The following is a 25,678-nucleotide window of genomic DNA, read 5'->3' on the forward strand; positions in this document are numbered from 1 at the left end:
CTTAGTCCAGTCTGGACTCATTCGTAAGAGGTCCACTTGCCTCTCCCCTAAGTGCAGGGTTAAAGGTGTGTGCCACACCTAGCTCAGAAGTCATTATTCCATAGTGGGTCATGTCCTAGTGTGCCTCTCTCCTTTACTTTGCTTTTTCATGCTAAATTGATTAACATACAGGTTTTCAAGTGAGACTAAAAAGGGAAGAAGGTTCAGCCAGTGTTCAGAAATGTTAGTTTCCTTTAAACTAAGTAGGTCGTAGGAGTTTTTGTCCGGTGTAGTTGAAGTCACTTTAGAATCTCAGACTGATGTCATCTTTTGTATGAAAACATAAACAGTGGTTCAGATATCTTGTCACTTGCCGTCAGTTCCATGCTTTACTCCACACTCATAGGACCACCCTGCACAGAGTAGCCACCACCCACATGTGGTTGTCGAACATGGAAATATGGCGAGTCTGAACTTAGAATGCGCTGAACTGTAAAATACATAATGGGCTTTAGTGGCAGCATGAAAAATTAGATGCTTTGCCAAGATTTTACATTCATTTTGTGGCAGATAGATAATAATTTGAAGCTGACGGGTAAAATAAAATACAAAGATGAGCATTACCTGTTTGCATAGGACAGTGGCGAGCTCTAGAGAACAAGTTCTACCACAGGTGTCCTTCACCTGTGACGTCCTCTTCCTTGGAAAGCTTAAGGGTGGAGTAAAGAAAGCAGAGGCTGGTGAGCTTCGCGTCACCTGACCTTAAAGGACAGTGAGTTCCAGGGAAGGAAAGGACGGCCATCCTTGATAGGCGGGAGTGTACAAGCACACATAGGACCAGTTTCAATCCTTTCATGGTTGTATTTCTACATCTTGTAAATGCTTCAGCTTGAAAAACGTGCAGAGCTATATGACTTCGTGGGAAGGAAGTTAAGCGGCCATCCTGCCCTCGCCGGTGTTGTGCATTTGCAGGGCTGAGAAGTTAAGCAGAAGGACATTTCTGCATAGACTCTGTTTTACTCTTTGAGGAGAGGGGAAAGAAGGAGTTACTGAAAGCATGCTCACACATAGGTGAAAGTAATAAGCATTTACGGATGCATCTGGTGTGTGTAACTCAAAAGAGTGGAGGCAGTGTAAATAGAAGATGTGTTTAAGAAACTTGTTTATAAAAATGAAATTGAATGGCTGTTGAAGAGAGGGCTGCTGTGTGTGAGAAATGGAGGCATTCCCGTGCTGGCTGAGAGTGAATTCCGAGAGAGGGAGAGCTGAGACCTGCTGAAGAGGACAGGCGATGAGACTTCAAGAACACGGATGAACTGGCTTTTAAATAGTATCTGCGAGCTTGTGTCTCACTGATAGAGATTAAATCGAAGGCTTTGTGTAGGTACTCTAACACCTCAAAAACTAATAACAAAAATACAGCAGTCATGTCAGAACCAGCACAAAAACATTTCAATTAAGTTATACTCAAGATACAATGATGTCATCGTTTATTCAGCAATGTAAAATACAATTTGTTATGAACCATTTTCTTCTTTGCGTGAAAGCCTTGAAAGGATGAATTTATAACTCAGTAATTTTACCGTTGCTATAGCTACCTATATATTACGCCAGTGAACATTTGTTATGACCCCAAATGTAACTGGGTCAGAACATTCTCTCTGAAGCTTTAGACACTTTCTTTTTCAGGGGCATTAGAAATCAGTTTGATTGTTTCCTGTGTCTGAGAGCATTTGTGTTCATTAATAGAACAAAGTGCTCGAGTGTTAACAGTAACAGGAAACAAATTTCTGGGTTTAATTTTGTTTGCTTACTCTAAATTTTTCTCTTATTTTTCAGAGTCAAGTAAAGAGCAGTTTGCTAGTACAAACATTGCTGAAGAGCTGGTAAAACTTTTCAAGAAACAAATAGAACATGATAAAAGAGAAATGATTTTTGAAGTTCTAGCTCCCCTGGCAGAAAACGGTAAGGAAAAACCACCTTTTGATGTTTGATCATGTAAGGGCTTCTCGGGTTCTTTAATGCCGGATCTTAACTGAGAGCTCATCTTGGGGCTAGTCATGCTGTTATATTTTATTTTCGTACCTCTAACTTCAGCTTTATTATCTATTCCATGACTGTATTTGAGTTTAGAGAGGCTGCTTTCCAAGTTTGATGTTAAAGTCTTAGCAGAGGCCTCCGCAGTTAGTTCTGCTCTAACGTAGAAGATAGATGAGGGCCAAGGAGATGGCTCAATGGTTAGGGTCTTTGCTACTCAAGCATCGGGTCCCGGAACCCATGTAAAAGTCAAGTGTGGTCGTGGGGAGAGATGGGAATGGGGAGATCCCTGGATGGTGATGGCCAGGCAGGCAAGCCTGTCCGGCAAGGGAGCTTCAGGTTCAGTGAGCGATCTTGTCTCAGAAAACAGGATAGGGAATGACGTAGGAAAGCACACAGTGTTGTCTCTGGCCTCCGCATGCATTGACACACACAGACACAGTTTTAGGAGACTGAACTCCACTTCGAACCCTATAAAGACTCAAGAGAATAAGAGCCAGGATTTCTAGGCCTGTCAACAATAGAGAGGATGTTGGTGAATCACACCTTCTTTGGGCAAAAACATCTTAAGAGATGGACCCAAAAAGATAGGAGCAAATCCAGAAACAAACCCATTGTACAAATGATTTTTCAAATATCATGTCTTCTACATATATAGAGGAGCCAGACACTAACAAGGCAACCCACTACATAAGAACAAAACAGAGAGCACCAACCTCCAGGTACTACTATTATTAGCCATTGATTTAAAGCCGGGATAGTGGGAACTAGACAGATTTTGCTTGCTGGACAAGTGTGAGAACCTAAGTTCAAATCCTAGAACCCACATAAACCCATTCATCTGTAACTCTAGTACTGTCGGAGCAAAATGGGAGGCAGTAGCCTGATATGCCCAGCAATTAATGAGAGACTGTCAGAAACAAGGCAAAAGATGACAACCAACACTTGAGTTTGTCTGTTGGCTTCTACGTGTATGCCATGAACATCCATACTCAGAGAAATATGCAAACACACAGAAGACTGAAACTGTTCGTTTACTATGTTCAGAGATGAAAAGCAAGCTTTAAAAAGATCAGTATGAAAATTATAAATAGTAAAAATAAACACAGAAGATTTTAAAATAACGTTGAAATTTCCAACCAAAATTAAGTACTTGGTGGCAGCTTTACAGCAAGTTAGATACAGTGGAATTAGGGACGCACAGGTAGAAGAGAAATCCTGGATGGAGTCTAAAGAGAAGGAGAGAGTGTCACAAAAGGGAAGAAAGCTCACTTATGTTCCTTTGTTGTTGTTTTTAGCCCCCAAAAAGAGTAGACATTTTGGGAAGGGACGGTGCAGAGTGCTGGCAGAAAAGACCTGAAATTACAAAAGATAACTCATTCATGTAGGCAGCCAGGGCCACCAGAGTCTCACAAGGCTTTTGAAAGGAAAGGAAAAATGCACATAATTTAAAATGTACCACAGAAGGAAAAGAAAGACTTCTTGCTAAATAATACTGCGAATACAGGGGAAATGCCATTGCTTTTTTTTTTTTTTCTGACAGGCTTTCATATTTAGCTCTGGATGTCCTGGCACTTATTATATAGACCAGGCTGGCCTGGAACTCACAGAGATCCACCTGTCTCTGCCTTTCGAGTGCTGCCATTAAAGACATGTACCATTACACTCAGTTCCCCATATTTTTTTTTTTAAAGAAGATTTCAGATAAGGTACTGGCTTCAATTTGAAACTTAAAGCTCGAAAATTTATCTTAAAATATATGGGAAGGCAGTCCTTATACCAAGGCTGAAAACCTTAGTTCAGTCCCCAAAGCCACATAGCATAAGTCGAGAACCAACTTCTGCAAGCTGTCCTCTGTCTCTCTGTGGGCGTTCATTCCCTTCTCCATCCCATGTCCCCCTAGCCACACATACACAAAATAAGTAATCCCTTTTTTATTTTAAAATAAAATGCAAAAACTGAGAAAGACATATTTCAGTTATATAAAGTTAAATGAAAAGTAAGTCAGGGCTAATATAGCTCAGTAGCCTAGAACGCATGAGGCCCTGTGCTCAGTCCCCAGCACACACATATAAATAGTAATAACAAAGGCAACACTAAACTCGTTTTTAGGAATGGTTATTTCTTTGGTGAGATAATAAAGTATGGAGGTGATCTATCGTAACACCCAGGGCATTGGCGTGAGAGATACAAAGGGAGGGCCTTGTGCACAGAATGAGAAATATATGAAGGGACTTCTTAAATTGATGGCAGTTTATTGGTCTGAGTAATTGTCTTTTTCACAAGTGCTATGTTTATGTGTGTATTTTCTGCATGTATGGCTTTTCTCTGGCTTTTAAATAAAGGTTATATGATAAAGAATCTTGATTGCCAGATTGGTTGACCTGGGTTGAGAAGCTCCTAGGATTAAAGCTCTGTGTGTGTGTGTGTGTGTGTGTGTGTGTGTGTGTGTGTGTGTGTGTCTCCAAAGATGATTAACTAAGGAGGCCCTAACTGTGCAAAAGCTCCCTGGTGATGGTACCCTACCCCAGTGTGGCCAACTGAAACATGAACCCAAACAACCTGCCTTAATTTATTTGACGTAAATATAGTCTTAGAAATGTTACAGACAATTTAATATATATGCATATGTGATCCACCTTATACATTCACACATACCATACAAAGAAGTGGTAAGGATCGTCCTTGTGTAAAATGGGGTTGATAAACGTGCTAGAAAGTCTACTTTGCCAGAATGTCTGACTGCTCTTCATTAAGGCCTTTTGAGATCATTAAATCTGTGGTTACAGTCAGACTACAAGAAAGACCTGTCACCTTCCATCCTGCACATTTCACACATGCTAAATGCCTCAAATCTCCTTCTTCAGAGAGAAGCTTCTTTTTCATCTCATTAGGCGCTTCTCTGGAATGACAATGTTACCCTTGTCTTCAAGTCCTCTGCCAAAGAATCGCTGTGCCTCCTTACAGAGTTCAGCAGGGCAGGGTTTTCCTTCTGTTGCCTTGCTGTGCAGGGGGCAGATGGACAGACCTTTGAAAACTTGTTTCTGTATCAATTATTTGCATCCTGTTTATGATTTCTTTCTCTTGCTATAGGAGCAGAGTAATTGTCACTTTGTATCAGTGTGGCTCAAGGCTGTAACATTTCTAAGACTTTATTTTTATAATAGTTTTCAACTCTAGTTTCTGCACATGTGTATGTAGTCCTAGTGTTCTGTAACCAAGGAAACATCCTACTTTAAGTATGGCCCAGTACAGGTGCATTTAAAAAAAAAAAAAAAGTATTTTGTGCGCTCAAAGATAGTCAGACAAAAATTAATAATCCTGGTGATAATTTAAAAAGTTTAAAATTTCCATGCTGCAATTACCTAAAAGAACAAACATTAAGTATATGTGTATTTTAAGCTCCTTCCACGTGACAGACTGGAACTGCCATTGCTGTATGTGACACCCATACTGTCTATGGGAACCAGTGACTCAAGTAAACTCCAACTGGAACACCAAGATGTAAACTTAAATGTTTTACAAAGAGAAGAGAGAGATGGCTGCAAACATAAAGTCCTATTATAATAGTCTAAGATATTAGCACTATAAAATGACAGACAGGTTTTTTAAAATGAAACTATAAGACATATTAGGAAATATAATTTAGTGCAAGGAACCACCATGTACCTGTGTTCCAAAAAACAGTTCACGTTCATGAAAACTTGAACATCAAGTTATAAACCACACTAGAAAAACTCCATTCGTGCAAATACCAAACAAAGTGTACTTGTTTATAGGTTCAGATTTTCTAATAGTTCCATAATTTTGATAGCTTTTTATTCAAAACCAGTAATAGGTATATTTTAACTTCACATAACAAATATGTATGTGTATATTATAGACATGTGTGTATAATATACTATTGCCTTTTAACATAATCATAGTATCTAAATGAATAGTGATATTGGTTATTGTCAGAGCTACAAGAGGCGTGGTGTGCTTGGTACTGTAAGACATTTGAGACGATAATTTTATAGAAAAATGAAGTAAGTTTCGTGTAATCAAGCTGGACCATCCAGTACTTCATCCTGAGACCCAAGTGTTCAAAGGTGTTTTGTTTTGTATCACAACTAAGTCGTGCATTGACTTAAAATGCACTGGCTAAAATTCTCCGTGACAGGTCACGTACACCGGAGGCCCTGTGTCATCAAAACTTATGATCTGTCTGCATTGCTCCTCAGATGCTATTAAGCTGCAGCTGGTTGAAGCAGGGTTGGTAGAGTGTCTGCTAGAGATTGTTCAGCAGAAGGTGGATAGTGACAAAGAGGACGACATTGCTGAGCTTAAAACCGCATCCGATCTGATGGTTTTGTTACTGCTTGGAGGTGAGTTTTAACGTCTGCCATCTAAGAACATGGTCACCAGATATTTTTAGACCTATTGTGCCTTTCGTGAGCACGGCACTGGGCGTCTTATTTTCTTATCTCGCTTACTGTTGCCGTGGTTGTTTTGAAACCTTATACACACCGCGAAAAGAACAAAAGATAAATTCAAGAAATAAGTTAAGTCTTGGCTGTCTTCCAGTGTTTGAAGACCTGTCATATGGAAGAGACAGTAATGACACCAGAGTACTAAGAGCTGGGTGGTCCTTGGAAATGGAGCTACACAATTTATAACTTTCAGTATCTAATTTCTACTAATAACCTGTTACAAGATTTCTCCGATTATGAACTTAATGTTTTGTGAGGTGTCTAGTTTCCTAGGTGGATATCCACTTGGAACGTACATGGGTTTGTTACTCCTAGTCATGTTTACCTTATTTAACTCTTTGTTTCCTTTCCCTCCAGATGAATCCATGCAGAAACTTTTTGAAGGAGGGAAGGGCAGTGTGTTCCAGAGGGTCCTTTCCTGGATCCCGTCGAATAACCACCAGCTGCAGCTTGCTGGGGCATTAGCAATCGCAAATTTTGCCAGGAATGGTATGCATATTAGTTATTCCTTATAGTGAAGTGTTCTAGAATTTTTAAGTATCTCTTATTCTAAAAGTGTACAGTCCTGTCGAAAGCCCAGAGTGCTGCTGATTTCCTCCCCGGGTTCAGGCAGGTGGGCTCAGCATAGCGAAAGGGATCTTAGGGCATCTCTAATCTGAGAAAAGACTCCCATGTTCGCAGCTCCAGTCATGCCTCTTGATTGTTCTGCTTTTATTCTAATTTTCTTGTCCAATTGTCTATGATTTCTTAGCTCTAATTCTGTCTCGATTTTAATTCCAATTCATATTCTCTGTTACAATCTGTTTTAATTCATTCTTGTTTTAATTACTCTACATTCTTTTCTCTTCTTTTTCATTTTCCTGCATTCTATCTTCTTTCAGAATTTTTACTCTTCCAATCTTATTTCTTCCCAATCTCATTTCTTCTGCTGTTACTAATCCTCAAGCCTGTGTGTGTGTGTGTGTGTGTGTGTGTGTGTGTGTATCCACTCACTAACAACTTGTTAGTAATAAAAAACTACAAGGAAAAGTCTCAGGGATGCAGGCATTCTTTGAAGAAATGTAGCAAAACTTATCAGCTAGTTGTAGCCAACCACAGCTGCCGCTGTGTGGTGGTTCCCACTGTCTCTTAAAGGGGCCACTACAGGTTACAAAGGGAGAAAACTAAACCATCGAGAGATCTAAAGAAAAGTCAAAGAATACACGCATTATTTTACATTTCTTTAGTGCGATTAATATCTCTCTTACATGGTTAGTCAGTTAGGTGCTATTGATCTCTTGAAAGATTCTGATATAACAAGGGACAGACACCTGCAATACCTCCGTATTCATCATAAATCTTTGAAGGACTTAGATTTAGCAAGGCCAGACACCTGCAGTTCTGCTCTGTGAAAGCCCTCCTGTGATCTCTCCCTAAGGACTTCTGTCTGGCCAACTCATCCTGCCAGGGAGTTAATTAGAGAGAACAGGCTTCTGCGGTTTTTTTATTAAGTGTGGGACAAAGGGTTTGACTATTTTATTTGCCAGAATACACAGTTTGGGGGGAAAGTCATCCTACTAGGACACAGGAAAATTGTGTGTGACGTGCTTAAGAGTCCCAAAGCTGAGTTAGGAGGGGAGCATGTTATCACACAAGAGAATGTGCACTTCATTTTCACGGGCCCTGCCTTCGTGAATTTAACCTCCATCAGATATGTAACTCTCTGGTGTGTTGACCTTCTAAATGTCAGCTGTTCTACTGTGTAACCTTGCAGATCCCATGAAAGTCCATAAATATTTATTGTTTCCTTAATCTTTTAGAAGCCTGGAATGTTTGTACCGACTTTACTAACAAATGACACATTTCGTATAGTCATCTGCATTCTGAAATTGAAAGATCGGTGATCATGTATTGGATTTGAATATTTTGCACTTCTGATTTAGTAAACTTGAGCATATATATATATATATCTGATGGGGGGATATGTATCTTTCCCAGTCATGTTATTTTGTATAGTGGCATATTATTTGTATTTTAATAATAAATCTTTCCTGAAGACCAGAGGCAAAGCTAAAGCCACTAGAGGTCAGGTAATAGTGACACACCTTTAATCCCACAATTAAGACAGAGGCCGATGGATCTCTGAGTTCAGGACTACCCTGGGCTACACAAGATCAATACAGAAACAAATCCAGGTGGTGGTGGTAGCTCACACCTTTAATCCCAGTCCTAGGGAGTCACACGCCTTTAATCCCAGCACTAGAGGAAGCATAAAATGGAGGAAAGAGACCCTTAGTCTGCTTAGTCCATAGTTGCCCAGCCTTGGTGGAGGTAAGACTTCTCTAGTGTCTTAGAAGCCTTGCTTTTCTGGTTTTCAGGTTGAATCCCAATTTTTGTCTCTGTTTTTGTTATTCATGCTACAATTTGGGCTTTAATAATCTGAGTATTCTTTCTTGGGTTATTGTGTTATACCCTTATAACCCATGAAATTTACATATGAATAATCCTATAGATGTACAGTATTTAGTTTAATATTTCAGCAGCACTGGACCTCTTAGTTTGTGAATCTGATACCCTTGATGTTAATCTAAGCACTCTTATGTTTAGAAAATGTGGAGTTTTTCTACTTCAGTTTTATTCCATTGTGAGCTTTTCATATATAACACAGGTTGAGTGTCCCTTAATCCAGTATGCTTGAGACCTGAAGCATTGGAGAGTTTGGATTTTCTCAGATTTTGGGATATTTATTAGGCAATATCTTGGTCAGAAGACCCAAACCTAAACATGATATTTATCTGTTCTTTTACTCTTTGTGTAAATTGTAAGAATAGTTTTAGATGATAGTTTTAGTCTGTCCTAATTGTTGGCTGATCACATCAATTCAGTTACAGAGTTTTACTTACAGATTCCTATCTGTTCCAAAACTTTCCGACTTTAGAACATTTCAGACTTTGAGGTCTTGCTTCAGAAGTTCGACCTATAGACTATCATGGCTGACTTATTTTCTCCTCCCTTCTCTTTAGAACTCTTTAGTTATCTAAGACTGGCAGAGCGTTAGGTTTTGATGTCGATGGGTGGAGAGTTTAAACTGTGCCTTTGTTCTGTATAGATGGGAACTGTATTCATATGGTAGACAACGGAATTGTAGAAAAGCTCATGGACTTGCTGGACAGACATGTAGAAGATGGGAACGTGACTGTGCAGCACGCAGCACTAAGTGCCCTCAGGAATCTAGCCATTCCAGGTAAGATACAGCAGCCACGTGGTGTGTGGACCTCCCTGTCAGCGAGAGGGGGAGAGCCTGCTGTTGGGGCACAGGCCTCTAATCCCAGCACTTGGGAGACACGATGGTTATTAGTGGCCAATCTCAAAGAAGCAGTGAGTTAGTTCCAGGCCTGCCAGGCCATTTCAGAAGGGTGAGGGAGGGACTAGGTAGAGTCTTGATTGCTCACCTTTTCCTAGCTGAGAATGGAAACTATGTTACGTCTGTTTTCTGAGACAATACACGGCTGGTCTCTTGAGATAACTAAATGAACTGATCAACTTTTATGAGCTCTTTGCTTTTTATTATACCACATGTCTATGCTTTCTTAGGCATCTTCGGGTGGAGTAAGACATGACATCAGTGAACAGGGTCCCCTAAAAAATAGTTTTGTCAGGTAGTTGGGTCCTTTTTGTTTTCTTTCATCCTATGGGCAGATATATTGTAGTTTTTGTAAATCTTTGTGTTAACAGTTTTGAACTATAGAATGACACTTTTAGAGAAAATGACATTTTTAAGGTTAATTCTTTTCTTTTACTTCCTAAAATTAAATTTCTGACAGAGTAAAAATAGTAAAGTAACATGAAGGTCCATATTGATAATATTTAATACTGTCTCACATTTATATTAGTACAGTGATAAAGAAAAATACTTTGTAAGATGTGACATTTTCAGATTTTCTTTACACATTTTCTAACTCAGTGCTTTAAAATTAGGTTTTAAAAACTAGTATGATTTTTGTTTGTTATGTTCCCATAAGCAGGATACCTATATACCAAATCTTACTGTTTCTTTGTCCTCCCCCACCCCCCCCTTAGGCAGCAGGTGTTGGGGTAGATGGTCTCCCAGGCTGGTCTCAGTGTTGTCACGTAGTGTCTGAGGGCCTTGACCTCCTGAGCCTCCTGCCTCGCCATGTCGCGCCCTCACTGCCGGCAGACACCAGCATGCCCAACCACCTCACTATTGAGACTGTTATCACCATCTTAACCACAGTCTCTTTTTCCTTCTAGTTGTAAATAAAGCAAAGATGTTATCAGCCGGGGTCACAGAGACAGTTTTGAAATTCCTTAAATCTGAAATGCCCCCGGTCCAGTTCAAACTCCTGGGGACGCTAAGAATGTTGATAGATGCACAAGGTAAGATGCCACATTCTTGGCGCACATGCTTAAAAGGGACCTAAGTTTCTAGCTGTCAGAATTACGGAATTGAAAAGTAAATAGGAAACAAAAGTTTAAACGAGATTGATTTTAGGTTTAATTCTTATACTGAATGATTTTGAGTAACAATCATGTTGTATATTATTATTGATACCTCATTAAGTCTTTGGTCTGTTGATGTCTTACTACTTTGCCTTAGACATATCATACCCGTGTTTACCTGTCTTGAAAAGCATGTTTTAGTACAGTGATGATCTACATTTTTAATTAGTTTGTATTTTTCTATTTGAAGAAAATAATAAACACCTCTTCTAAGAGTGAGGTCTGTTATTCTTATATGTTTTCTAATTTTTAATCCTTCTTTGTCTTGGTTGTTTAGAGTCCTTTGGAACCCCATTTGTTACAGTCTGCCAGAGCACTGACTGACTGTTAGGCTTAACCAGGAATGTGAAGTTACTTTTTTTTTTTTTAATATTTATTTATTATGTATACAATATTCTGCCTGTGTGTATGCCTGCAGGCCAGAAGAGGGCATCAGACCTCATTAAAGATGGTTGTGAGCCACCATATGGTTGCTGGGGATTGAACTCAGGACCTTTGGAAGAGCAGGCAATGTTCTTAACCTGTTTATGTGAAAGTCTGTAATGATACTGAATAAGCTAAATAGCCCATCAGGCAAGGAGCATTTGTAGCCCTTGCTTTTACAAAATGGTTGTGCTAGGGTTTTTTAGACCTATAATTTTCCGTCCTGCACCTGCTCTCCAGTCAGCTGATTGCCTGTCGGTGATTTAGTCTGGTTTTTGTTTGCCTTGTTTTCTATAGCAGAAGCTGCTGAACAACTGGGAAAGAATGCTAAATTGGTGGAGCGTTTGGTTGAGTGGTGTGAAGCCAAAGATCATGCTGGTGTGATGGGAGAGTCAAACCGACTGCTCTCGGCCCTCATACGACATAGTAAATCAAAAGTAAGTTCCGGAGGAAGCCATACACTGTCAAGCATTAGCGTGGTCCTTGTGGAAGCCAGCACTGTAGATTTTGCACCGTGTACTTACATATTCATGTATTTTCTATAAATATGCTAATCCCCATTCCCTGCAGGAAGTAAAGATTGAGGCTTTTATTTAATTTCATTACACCATACTAAAAGGAAAGGCTTTGGTAGTAGGAGCTGAGGGAGAAAGTGGAGAAGGGCTTTGTCAGCAAAGGCATGTATATATGTACACCCAGATGTCAGAAGGTATGATTTTAAATGAAAACAGCAATTGCAGATCTGTTGGAGAGAGTAGACAGTGTATTAGAATTAAGATGAATTATATGCCGAGTATGTGGGTTGTATTCTCCAGAAAAGTAAGTCTGCCACCCCCTTCCCTCCAGTACTACTGGATTAAATCAGGCCTGAATACACTAGGACATATTCTACCACCGAGCTACATCTCTAGTCTTTTAGACAGAGTTTCATTGTCTTGCCCAGATTGGCCTTGAAAGGCTGGGATTTGAAGCCTGTGACACCACACCCAGAAGTATAGACTTCCTGAAGGATTTTAGCCAGCAAAGTTTCATTATTTCATGTCTATTTATAAAAATCACTTTAGTTTTTAATGAGAGCAGGAAAAATGTTGAATTTAAAGCAAAAGGTGCATAAGAGAGGATGCCATTTGTGGCTGAGCTTTGAAACTGCTAATTATCACTTTGAGGCACTCATTTCATTGTTCCAACAGGAGTTTTTTCACCTCACGGTCCAGGTGGGTGGTAACAGTGAAGATGGGAAACAGGACTTGGCAAGGCATAGGCAGTAGGATTGCCTGGCCTCTCTGCTAGGGATACAGAAGCAGGCAGTTTTTAAGTTAGCTTGAGGCTTGGTACCTGATAGGGCCTGCCAGTCATCCAAACAACACACAGAAGAACAGCTCAGGCTCCCTCGCTTCTATATTCTAACCCATTTGCCCACACTTTTTTTTTTTTTTTTTTTTGGTTTTTCGAGACAGGGTTTCTCTATGGTTTTGGAGCCTGTCCTGGAACTAGCTCTTGTGTAGACCAGGCTGGTCTCGAACTCACAGAGATCCGCCCGGCCGTTTGCCCACACTTTTTAGAGTCTTTCTTTGCCCAGTGAGAACAGTGGTTAAGAGCCCTTGCTGCTGTCCCAGAAGACCTGAGGTTGGTTCCCAGCATCTGTGCAGGTGGCTCGAAACCTGCTGCTGCTCTAGCTGCTGGGTGTTCTAACACCTTCTTCTGACCTCAGTGGGCACCTGTACACATATCATACACAAACACACACATGCACACACATCTAAAAATAAAAATTAAAGAAACATCCAGTTCTAAGAAACTCCCAGAATGTCCCATCACTAAACCAAAACATTCCAAAATATTCAGAAAATTTTCTGAGGGAATCATACTGGGCATGGATATTCTCAGAAAATTTTCAGCACACCCTCTCTGTCTTTTCTATCTGAGGGGCAAAATAAGGAGACACACATGCTTTCTGGTGATAACTTTGTCTTTACTTCATCTTGAAAATATCCTCTCTGAAAAATCTCTCTTCACAGCTTCTTAGTTTCACGTCCCTTCTCCTTCCTCTGCTCAGCAGCTTCTCCCTAATTAACTCTGCACATCTCTCTCTCTCCAACCTATGTCTGCTGTCCCACACCACTGCAGCAGCTTCTCTGCAGCAGCAGCTCCTTCACACAGCTGTCTCTCTCTCTCACACACACATCCTTCTTGTACACCATTCACTCACTCTGTACTCACTCTTACACTTCTCTCACTCTTCTTCATCTCTCAAGCCTTCTCTCTACCCACTCAGCTCTATCCTTCCTCACCACACATACACATATGTACACACACACACGTACAGGTACTCACTCTCTGCATAGCTCTTCCCTAACTCTACACAGCTGTCTCTCTCTACACTACTGCCGCTCCTCAGTGGACAATTACACGTTACATTTTCAGGGCCCCTCCCATTCTCATAAGCCAAGATAAGTCACGTGGTTTCTTTCAGGTTAGAGATGTCACATTGATTGGGCCAGTCAGTAACACTTGGGCCATGCACATAGCCTAAATGGTTAGGGTTACCATCAGAAAATAACATTGAAATTCAAGACTTAATAATAACAATTAATTAGCTGGACCTTGGGTGCTAGGGAGTATGTGCAGAAAAGCCATTGCCGCAGGGAGCTTTCTACTAATGCTTCAAGCTCTGACCTTGAATCAGCAAAACACCTGGGGAAATGGCTTCACATATTTATGTCTAGGGGAAACCAGATATTCATCTCTAGGGGCAACCAGCCTGCTTTGAATTCATGGAGTCTAAAATTAGCTGTCTATGTAAAAAGCTATCTTCATGACTGAGAGTCCTATGTCTGAGTAATATAAAATATCCTAGTATTATTTCTGTTCATCAGAATTATACACTTAAGCAGAAATCATCTTCCTGACCACCCACAGCTATGTGTGTGTTCAATAGATGAAATATTTTCATGAGATAAACACACAGGCAGTGGAAATACACCAAAAGCTATTTTTAGAGAAGAATGAAGTGGCTCATGAAAGAAATTACAGACAGAGACAAAGAGTTATCTATAGCCAGTGACCCCATGGCCTTTCTAGGTGGGGTCCCCTCAGGGAATCACTCATAAATATGGCCCAGGAATAATCAAGACATCTCTGACCAAGAAGATGATTAGGAGGAAGCCATGAAATTCTGAGGATTTCATAGATTCTCAGGTTGATCAGCATTATTCTGTTTTCAAATTTGTCTTGTCTAGTTGAAGGTGAAGTTTTATGCTTTGAACATATTGATCATTGTCCACTAATGCTATACCCTGCTCAGCCCCGCACAGAGCAGAGTACATGCGTGTTTGCGCTGACCTGTGTGGTCATACATGTGGAACGTTATATTCCTTTCAGAGCTGTCCTGAATTCTGTCTTAAGATTAAGCATTTAAAGAAGAAAAAGACTAAATGACAGTCCAGAGGCCTTCCTCAGGGAACTGCATGCTTGTATTCATGTTTTCTGGTCTTTCCTCAGGAATCTATGAAAGTTCCAGTGAAGGACTTTATACCAAGTAGGCAATAATGAGAAAGTTAGAAAATGCTTTAAGTATCGATTGATTCTCTGGGGCAGGTGAGGCGGCTTAGTGGGAAGTGGGTCTTATGGGTGGGCCTGATTTCACGAGTTTGATCTAAGGCTCCCAAGAGGTGTTCTCTGAGACCTCTCTAAGCACACTTGGCATGACGTACACAGACACAATAAACAATAAATACAATTTTAAAAGAAGTTAAAGGGAAAGACTTAATAGCTGCTAGAGCACAGCTGCCCATAAAAATGCAATTCTTAGGTGACCCTACTGTGGAATGTTATCACAGGGTTCAGAGCCGTGATATTTCTGCTAATAGCTGTTTTAAATTATATGTAAGATAGAAACAAAAGAAACTGTATTTTAAATAATTTAGAGAATTAGAAAAGTAGTCACAATTAGATTTGTCCATCATTGAAACCAACAGAAAGTAAATTATTCTGAAATTGTGATTTCCTACAAAATCAGTTAGCATAAGAGTTATAAAAAAACAAAATTTGTTGCACAATAAAGACAAAATAGTTGCTAAGAAAAAAATATGACTACTGACTGCACCTGACTTTTTGCCGTGTTCTTATGTCCTTTTTAATATAACTTTATAGTTGCTACAGAAACATGTGAAAGACAAATCATGTCACAGATGAAATCGTCTGACAAAGACGGGCTCAGTAGTTTGCTTTGTCAAAGTCAGTGTTGGCAGTCCAGAGCTCCCTGCCCCATCTCCCTTAGAGTTTGAGAAAGGGGAACCAGAATAATTGTGGCTGAAATTCTATGTGTTTGTTTTGTTGTTTTGTATGTGTTTTTGTGTGTTCATGTGCTATTTTTTTTGCAAGTACATTCTCTCCATTCCCTTTCTTCCCTCCAGACCCGCCCCTGTACCCGCCATCCCTCAAATTCGTGTCCTCATTTCTCACTAATATGTGTGTGTGTTTGTGGTGTGCTCTTCTCTGGGGAAAGCTATTTCTCCTGCTCTCAGTCTTTTGACATTTACTGTTCTCAAATTTTTCAAATCAAACAAAAGGGTAAAAGATAATTTTACAATGTTTTTTTTTATTAAAAAAAAATACCCTTATCCAGAGTATCTAGAGAATATCTGCCTGGCCTTATCATAAACATTTTTAAAGCAAAGCTTTTTTTAATTCCAAATTTTAGTTCTTTTTCTGTTGATCCTGATACACATACATTTGGGGAAATGGCACTTTTATTTTAGTTTCTGTAGCTTCTAGGCCTTTCTGTTCCTTGATAAGAAATGCAATGGTCTTTTTCACTTAGGCAATTTAAGTTGTCATTTTTGATGAATTTATTTAAAGCTAAAAGCTTTTCCTTTTCTGTGAAGAAAAAAAAAGGTATGGTTAAAATGTAGTGATTCATACAGGACACTGTTAGGTAACCACTCAACAATGAACTGGCTTGATTGTAATGCCATCTCTTTATGTGTAGAATTAAAGTTTATAATTCTATGATATTTATTTATTGTAGGATGTAATTAAAACCATTGTACAGAGTGGTGGCATCAAGCATCTAGTTACCATGGCAACTAGTGAACATGTAATAATGCAGAATGAAGCTCTTGTTGCTTTGGCACTAATAGCAGCTTTGGAATTGGGTAAGTACCTCACTGACAAACTTATTTTTTTACTATTTTTATCTTGGATGAAAGGAAGCACAGGAGTGGAATTGAAATCAAATAGAACCTTGGCTGTAGAAGTATTTTGCTAGTGTGTACTTAAATCTGAATATATGGAAATCATATGTAAGTTGCTGTCACAGGTGTTTCCTGTGGCTATGCTTTGTGTAACATTTTTAGATCAGCACTTTAGGGCTTAAGTTTTAAGTCATATTTTACTTAGAAGATACATAAAACATTTTCAGTGGGCTTTATAATAATTGAAATGAAACCTGGAATATCACAGGAAGAAGAATGTGAAAGGTATAAAGCTATATAAAGCTCAGTTGACAGAGTACTTGCCTAGCATGAACAATGTCCCCAGTTCAGTCCCCATGTGCCTGGTGGTACCTGTCTATAAGTCCCAACATTCCCAAGGTATTAGGAAGATCAGAAGTTCAACATCAGCTTTGCTACATAGTGAGTTTAAGGCCCACCTTGTTTATGTAAGCATTGCAGCTTGGATGGAAAGGTATCCTAGCCAAGGAACTCCACAAAATCATCGTAAACATAGCAGTTTACAGCTCTGCTCCAGGGAGAAGGTTTCCCAATGCAAGTGTAACAATGTGCCCAGTGGGGGGGGGGGGCGGATGTCCCCCAGCAAAGTTGTTACAGCTCTGTTCAGATCCCGTGGAATGTAACAACTCTGCTCTGCTAGGGGATAGTGTTACAAAAGTGTTACAGCTCTGCTGCAATCCGACTCTTGAGTTGTTATAGCTGGGTTCTAGTAGACTGTCACACCTCACAACAAATTGGGAGGAAAAATCCAAGAGGGTGGCTTCCTCTACTAGGATAGGAAGCAACAGCAAACTTAACAGGGTACAGAGTTTACATAGGGTTTCTTGTGGGGAGGATGGCTTGGGATTGCTGGAGTTTTGGAGCCTGATAGCAAGCTTCAGGATTGATAGTATTCATGCTCAGGGATCTCAGGGATTGATGGGATTCTGCAACCTCACTCTGGGGCAAGCTCAGGGATTGGTGGGATTTCAAGCCATGGCCCTGGGTCCAGTTGGGCAGGGTGTTTTCCCTTAGCCCTTTGCACCCTACAATTTGAGGCCTTGTCTCAAAGAAAAAGGAAGGGAGGGAAAGAGAGGAGAGAGGGGGAGAAGGGGTGGTCTTATTGATCCAGACTTTCTGTGCCCTCTGTTTCTACTGATTCTCCCCTTTAATAACCTCTGTACATGTTTTTCTATTACTTTATAGTACTTCCTTCATCTAAACTTTCACCTCTGTCTTTTGTATGTCTGCGTTCAATATTTCCCACAAAGCAAAATTAAACTGTTAGCTTCTGTTTGTGCTTGTTGGTGGCTGCGTAAGTATATAAGCATCCGTGTGGGCAGAATTCTCTTTAAGAAGCCAAGAGACAAATAGAACCAGACTCTGATAACTGTAGCCAGGGATGGTGTATCAGAGCCACATAACTTTGGCTAAGACCCAAAACTGCTTTTCATCACACCCTGCCCAAAGGATCTTTTAAATGTAGAATCATGTTCTTTGCAAATAGGGATAATTTGACTTCTTTCTTTCCTTTTTGTGTCACCTTTTATCTCTTTCTCTTACTGTTCTAGCTAAGACTTGGAGCTTATCATATTCTGGATTTTAGCGGGAAAGCTCTGCTCTTTTCCAAAGTTAATATATAATTTAGCTATGCCTCTAGCTTTTGGCCTATAGCATGTCTATAGTACGTAAGGTATGTCTATCTGTTTCTAGTTTCTTTAGTGCTTTTTACCTGAAGGGATGTTTAACTGCCTCAGATGCCCTTTGTCATGATGTCCTGAAAACCTTTTCTATGCTGTATTTATTGGTTTTCATATGTAGAACAAGCCTTGCAACCCTGAAACAAAACCAAATTATCTATGTGTTCATAACCACCTTAACAATATTCTAGGATTTGATGTGCAAACACTTTGTTGAGGCATTCTGGCTGTGTGTTCACCAGAAAATTTAGCCTGTATTTTTCTTACATTTTTATCTAGTTTGGGTATCAAGGCTATCCTAGTCTGAGAAGTAGTGGTGTTAGGTCTTCTTAGAAGCCTGGTAGAGCCGGGCGGTGGTGGTGCACACCTTTAATCCCAGCACTTGGGAGGCAGAGGCAGGCGGATCTCTGTGAGTTCGAGACCAGCCTGGTCTACAAGAGTAGTTCCAGGACTGACTCCAAAGCTGCAGAGAAACCCTGTCTCAGAAAAAAAAAAGAAGAAGAAGAAGCCTGTATTAGAATTCAACAGTGAACCAGCCTGTGTGTGTCTCTTTATTACTTGTTTCAATCTCATTACTTGTTATGGGTTGAACAGCTTCATTCAGTAAGTCACATGGGTTAGAAGTCAATCTGTTTTGTCTAGGTTTTTCAGCTTTTGGAGTCTAAGTTTTCAGAGTTCCCCAGTGGTCTTTTGGGTTTCGTTGGCTTGTATTATAACAGCCCCCTTTCATCCCCTTTCATTACCAGTCCTATTTATCAGGGTCTTTGCCTTTAGTCTGGCTAAGGACTTTCTGAACATTTTGTGTTGGGGGGCATTGTTTGTTTTACTTAGGGGGCCAGCTCTTTAATTGCGTACATTTTCCTTCTGGTGTTTTTCATTAGCTTCTTCCCTAGTATTTATTAAACCTCTTCGTGTGTTGGGTTTGGTGACTTTGGTTTGCTAGAACTGTGAAATCCTAATATTGTGCATATGTGCATGAGCGTGTTTATATTTATAACCTTTTCTTTTTAATACACCTTCACTGTATCCCAAATGTTGTGATAAGAGGTAGTACTGTTATTTTCACAAGATTTTTAGGAATTTCATGTTTTCCTTGTTTTCTTCAATCACTACTGTTCATTTAATAGTGTAGTGTAAATTTTTTTAGCATACAAGTATTTCTGTAGTTTCTCATGTTTCTCTTGCTATTGATTTCTACTTTTGCTTACTGTAACCTGCTGAGATAGAATTATTTTAGACTTTGTTTTGTTGTTGTTTTTGGAGCTTCTGTTCAGACTTGTTTTGTGACCTATAACATGATCATATTTAGACGATTCCATATTCCTTATTGGTTAGATGGAATCTCCAGTTGGTCTGTTGTGTAATTTCGCTTGAAGTTTCTTTGATGGTTTGGCAGAGCTGTCTTACTAGGAACATGGACTGTTGGAATTCCCTGATATGACTGTGTCAGGAGCTGTGTAATTGCTTGTGCCTTTGTGCGTTTGTTGGGATTTGAAGCCCCAAAATTTGGTTCCCAGATTATATCTTTCTTGATGAACTGCAGTCCACTTTCCCTCCTGACTAGTTTGGAACTTGAGTCTACTTAACTAAAGTGCATGGATGGGTTTGTTTTGTCTGCCAGTCAAAAGAGTAAAAGGCAGGAAAGAGAGTTGGGCTTATTTAAAGTGAAAGCAAGAGAGAAAGCAGACTCCTATGAGGGAGAGATAGGACTGAAATCCACATTTCTCCAGGGGAGGAGGGGTTCTATTTGGTTGAATATCTCTGTCAGAGAGGGTAAACTTTTCCTAGGTAGCCTCCCAGTTCAGACATACATTTAAAAAAAAAAAAAAAGAAACGTGACAAAAAACTCCCAACAACTCTAGGATACATTCAAGAAATCAAACCTAAGAACCCACAGCAGGAGGAGCAGTCAGGCAATTTACCCAGTGAAACAACTTAACCAGAGAAGACCCTCTGCACGACACATCACAGGCAAGATGTCAAAAATATAAAGAAACAACATTACCAAAATACTGTGTTATTTCATTAGCATCCTTAAGAACCAGGCAAGCATTTGTTTCTTAAAACTCATGGAGAAATAAGGACAGTTCAAGACAAACTCAGATGAAGGCAATTCATGCCAAGCAAGCCAGCACTGTACAAGATTCTTAAAAGAGCATGTGCAGAGAAAGAAGACAGCATCACTGTGAACATACAGGAAAGTAAACATTCCATGAAAGGAACAGATGAACAGAGACAAAACGGGGGGGGGGGGGGGGGGGTGATCACACCCAACGCAGAAAATTGTTAATACCAACAGAAGGAAGATAATCCAATCAGCTGGAACACCACCTAACACTATCACAGGAAATAGCAATCTCTTCTAAATGGTACCTTTAAATGCAAATGACCTCAATCTGCCAATTAAAAGATGCAGACTGAGTGGATTAAAAAGGGTGATCTAGCGATTGTCGCCGAGGAACACAGGTAAGATGTTTAAACACAGAGTCAAAGGATGCATAAATGTATTAAAGCAAACAGCTGTAAGCAAGCTGGTGGGGGTTAGAATTAGTCCTCTGGGTGGTAAGAGAGCTACTGGGAAGGGAGCCCTGGGTGGATAGTTTCTCATGGCACGTCCTAAAATAGTGCAGTTGGTGTCTACTTCCCGCTTCTTTATTAGCAGGCTTGCTTGCTCCGGGTATGTGCAGTTGGACACAGGCTGCGTACTAATCAGCCCTTCTTGTACAGTGCTGGCTTGCTTGGCATGAATTGCCTTCATCTGAGTTTGTCTTGAACTGTCCTTATTTCTCCATGAGTTTTAAGAAAGTTTTTTTTTTTTTTTGATATAGTAATTTTGGTGTTAGTCATTTACTTTCAGGGCTTGAACTGTGTTGTTCTGTGCTTGCCTGGTTCTTAAGGATGCTAATGAAATACACAGTATTTTGGTAATGTTGCTTCTTTATATTTTTGACATCTTGCCTGTGAGTGTTGTGCAGAGGGTCTTCTCTGGTTAAGTTGTTTCACTGGGTAAATTGCCTGACTGCTCCTCCTGCTGTGGGTTCTTAGGTTTGATTTCTTGAATGTATCCTAGAGTTGTTGGGAGTTTTTTGTCACGTTTCTTTTTTCTTTATGTATGTCTGAATGTATTGTTGTCTTATTTTTCTGCTTTGTCTTGTCCTTTCTGATGTTGATTTTTCTGGTGAAAACACAGCACAGGATAGTAAGCAACAATGAATGTTTTTTAATATAGAAAAAAATAAGCTAAAATTTTTTACTTTAGTTTTGTTTAAGCAGCTCTCTTCTTCCCTGTATCCTGGATTCACACTGCTCCCCTTTTGGGAGTTCTCTGTAAGTAGTGTGTAGAAGGGGACGCAATATTTAGCCTGTTGACACTACTGCCATCCACAGTGGCCATGACACACATTGTTTCCTATTGTAGGTCCTGCTGAGAAAGATCTTGAAAGTGCTAAGCTTGTACAGATTCTCCACCGACTTCTAGCGGATGAGAGAAGTGCTCCAGAGATCAAATATAACTCCATGGTCCTGATCTGTGCTCTCATGGGATCTGGTATGTATTTCTTCTGTCACTTGATACCAGGATATGGCCTTCCATCGAATATTACATGTGTAGTCATAGTAAGTGGTGACGGTGTTTAAAATAGACATTAATTTTTAAAGAGACTACAGGAACTTGCCCTCAGGGCAGAATAGGGTGTCAGATCTCCTGAAGCTGTAATTACAGGCAGTTGTGAGCTGCCCTAGTGGGAACCACACTACAGGAGCATACATACGTGCTTCTGGCAGTTGAGCCACTCCCAAGATTACCTCTAAATTGAAAGTGTTCCCAAAGGATTCTTCTATAATAGAAGATACAGAAAATACAGCAAAAATCAACTTGTGTTTATTAATGCCAAAATGGATTTTTATGTAAAGAACAAGTTCTGGTTTTATTGTTATAGTAGTAACTAAACTCATTGGTGTATATCGGTATACGTACCATGGATACTTGGATGTATGTTCATTCTCTGTAACTGAGTGGAATGTTTTACAGATATCAGTTAAATTCTGTATGGTGGTATTTCCTGTATTCTTGCTGATTTCCTGAGTGGTCAGTTGACAGAAGAGTATGGAAGCCCTCTTCCCCATAATATAAATTTGACTGTCAGTTTTTTCTTAGAATGCTGTAAACAATATCGGTAGGTATACATGACCTTAGGGATCCTGCAGTTTCTTGGTAGAGTAGCTCATCAGTGGCCATGTAATGTCTCTACTAATGGTCTTGTTCTGAAGTCTCCTTCATGTGGCGTTAACATAGCTACTCCCACTTACTTTTGAGTAGCATTTTCCTTTTTTTTTTTTTTTCTTCTACTCTTAGTTTCGGTCTACAGTATGGATAAGTTTGAAGTATCTGGTTGTTAGTCTTTTTTATCTGCGTCGCTTTATAATCCATTCTGCCAGTGCTTTTAATTATTTTATTTACACCACGTATATTTAATGTAATAAAGGAAAATTGCTCCTTTTTCACTTAGATAACTAACCCCAGACATTATAAGTTATCTTCTTGTAACAAATTCAGTTTTCGCTCATTTAAGAATGTTTTATTAACCCCTTCATTCACACACACAAATTTCTGTAGTCAGCAGATTCTTGGTCCGTTGTCTATACGTGAAAGATGCACTCCTTTCCAGATCCTAATGAGAAACCCACTGTGCTCATTAATATACCAGGAACCAAGGAGATGGGCCCCATGGTTAAAGGTACCTGCCACTAAAGCCTGTGAGCATAGTTCTGGGACCCACATGGTTGAAGAAGTATCAACTACCACACTGTCCTCAGACCACAATACTTGCCCTGTGGTATAAGCTTGTGGTTTAAATGCATATTAAAAAAAAATTAAAAATTTAAAGACCACCAGTTGCAGAGTGTTGATTATATTAATCATATTCAGGGCCCCATTTTTCCTAATAGCAGGTTCTCAGTTATACTGGGACTCTTGTCCTTTCTTATGTTAACAGTAAATGAGCCAAAAAGGTCAGAAAAGGCAGGCTAGGGGGAAAAAAATTTAAAAAGGAGGTGAGATTCGCAGAATTTATTCTAAGTATATGAAGTAAAAAACTTCACGTATCACAAATTTAACAGGTTTTTAAATATTTTGCTTTTTGTTTGAACTGCTGATGGGATTAAGTTGCAGATTTAAGTTACTAAATGTTGAGATTATATAATGAGCTGTGTTTAATTCCATCTTATTACCCTGAACACCTTCAGACTGCAGAACCTAATGTGAGTCTTTACAAATGGCAGTGCGCGCCTCAAAAAGACCTTACTAGGCGCTGTTGGGCTCTTTCTTGACTTGTTCCTCATTTTGTCGCCCCGCCTGGTCAAATCGTCAGGTGTATGTTTGGGGTAGATTATGTAGTGCAATAAAGCAGAAACGTGAGCTCTGCCTGACTTGTCTCTTCCAGAATCCCTGTACAAGGAAGTGCAGGATTTGGCCTTTCTAGATGTTGTATCCAAACTTCGAAGTCATGAGAACAAAAGTGTCGCCCAACAGGCCTCTCTTACAGAGCAGAGACTCACAGTGGAAAGCTGAGACCGGCCCCTCCTGGCACAAGGCATCCCCCCCCCAGCTGACCACCCCACCGTTCTCCATCCAAGCTGCCGCTTCAGCGCCATCCTCTACTGCATCACCTGTGCATGCGTGTAATGTTCCAGTACCAACCGAAGAACTCTCTAGGTACCTACCTGCCTAATAAGATTTCTCCACCCATAGTTAATGTGAACACGACCGTCCAAACAAGTCTCCACCCGTAACTGTTACCCTGTATCCCCGATGCTTGAGCTACATTAAGTAGAGTGTGCATGTTGTAGGCCTATGAAGATGTAAACGTGGTACTACATGCTGACCTGCTCTTCACATGCAGTAAGCTACATATCAGTGTACTGGTAAATTAGAAACAAAGAATGCAGCAGGATCTGTCCAGCTTATTGAAAGATGATCCCGAACAGTCATGGGAGCACCATATTTTTTGGTGCTCGGGAAGCACAGTGATCGAAACGGCTGTATAGCTGCTCGTTCGTTAAGTCTCCTCGGAATGGCAGGCCCGTTGTGCCTGGAGTTGGATAGATTCAGTACTCACTCTTTCCCTGTGGTTTTTCCTTTTTCTGAACTGTAGAGGCGGTTTGCCAAACAACGTGGCAGGACTTCCTTAGGCTTCTCGTTCCATCTTTAACTGAGAGTGGTACAGAGGCCCAACACTGAAACGTGGTTTTCAGTGTGATTGGAACAAAGGGGTTAGAGAAACCCTGGCATCCTGGACCCCTTTGGATCTCGCCTGTGTTTTACATGCAGTTTGTGTGTAGTTACATCCAGAACTTCCATCGGTTAACTAGCGTTGTCTAACACATGTCTCTAAAACTTAATAGCCATTTGTTCAACTAAGGAAAGTTGAGTACAGCTTGTTTGGTGGGGAACGGACTTTCCCCCCCGTTTTTCATCTTTCAGGCTGAAAGCAAGGGGTTTCGTCTTTCATACTCCTTTTAAATATTGCGCTAATTCTAGGTGGATATAAGAGGGAGCATGAAGATATAAACGTGTCGATACTAAAGGAAGGAAGGCCGGTTTGAAAAGCCATAGTAGCCAGTCCGGTACATTCTGCAGATGGCCTCCTAGCGGTCATTGTTAGAGTCCCTCACTTCCACTTTCCCACTGAGAACCACAGTAATCTCACAGGCTGCAAGCCAGGACTCGATGTAAGGAACCTTCTTGGCAAAAATGTAGTGTGCTCGTCACTGCCACTAACCACCACCAAGTGAGTTTTTAGAGCTCTGACACACAATCTTTATAAATTAATCGGGACTCCCTGTGACCTGCCTTCTCTCACCCAAGTCTGACTCCTGCGGATAATATAAGGGGGGGTGGGCTCCTTCACAGGACTGGAGGGCAGGCAGAGAGAGGGGCTGCTGAAGAGGGGACCAGCTCTTTTCTCCCCAACAGGAGATACATGTATCTCTGCATTATCTAAATCAGACTTTGGTTTTCACACTTTTCAATTCAAGAAGGATTTACTTAATGTAAGTAAAAACCCGACTGACAATTCCCTGTGATGTTCAAATAAGGGAACTATTTGTGAGCGCTTGTGCTACACTTATTGTAGGAATGAGCTCTTTAATGTCTTTCTCCTGAGTTGAATAAGTGGACGAATGTTGTATAATTCTGTCCATATTAATAACTTAATAAATAAATAGTATATGAAACTACAAGAAAAAAAGAAAAATGAAGATACTCTAAAGAGATACTTGCGCTCCTCTCTGGCTATCAGTGGACAACAAGAAATTATAATTCACTACAATGAAAGTTCAAGCTTAGCTTTGACTA

The 25,678-nt window shown here is 40.1% G+C and overlaps 1 protein-coding gene and 1 long non-coding RNA gene across 6 annotated transcripts in view; one reads left to right on the top strand and one right to left on the bottom strand.

The window, feature by feature from the left end:
- Positions 1–25,678, top strand: part of Rap1gds1 (Rap1 GTPase-GDP dissociation stimulator 1) — a 575,856-nt gene that overhangs the window by 88,844 nt on the left and 461,334 nt on the right. For 3 of the 5 annotated variants that reach the window (XM_050121752.1, XM_050121754.1, XM_050121756.1), the window contains 9 exons: positions 1,819–1,944; positions 6,240–6,383; positions 6,846–6,977; positions 9,577–9,711; positions 10,740–10,865; positions 11,709–11,848; positions 16,441–16,567; positions 21,743–21,871; positions 23,766–25,473. In XM_050121752.1, the coding sequence (XP_049977709.1) occupies positions 1,819–1,944; positions 6,240–6,383; positions 6,846–6,977; positions 9,577–9,711; positions 10,740–10,865; positions 11,709–11,848; positions 16,441–16,567; positions 21,743–21,871; positions 23,766–23,893 (1,187 nt within the window). In that variant the 3' untranslated portion in view covers positions 23,894–25,473. The remainder of the gene's footprint in view (positions 1–1,818; positions 1,945–6,239; positions 6,384–6,845; positions 6,978–9,576; positions 9,712–10,739; positions 10,866–11,708; positions 11,849–16,440; positions 16,568–21,742; positions 21,872–23,765; positions 25,474–25,678) is intronic. The other 2 variants (XM_050121753.1, XM_050121755.1) reach the window with 1 other exon arrangement.
- LOC126488352 (uncharacterized) overlaps positions 1–25,678 on the bottom strand; it is a 124,491-nt gene that overhangs the window by 74,429 nt on the left and 24,384 nt on the right. The gene's annotated exons all lie outside the window — the stretch shown is intronic.

The sequence above is a fragment of the Alexandromys fortis genome, unplaced genomic scaffold (assembly GCF_014885135.2).
Source record: "Alexandromys fortis isolate MF-2015 unplaced genomic scaffold, M_Fortis_MF-2015_v1.1 scaffold_196, whole genome shotgun sequence".
Classification (NCBI taxonomy): Eukaryota; Metazoa; Chordata; class Mammalia; order Rodentia; family Cricetidae; genus Alexandromys; species Alexandromys fortis.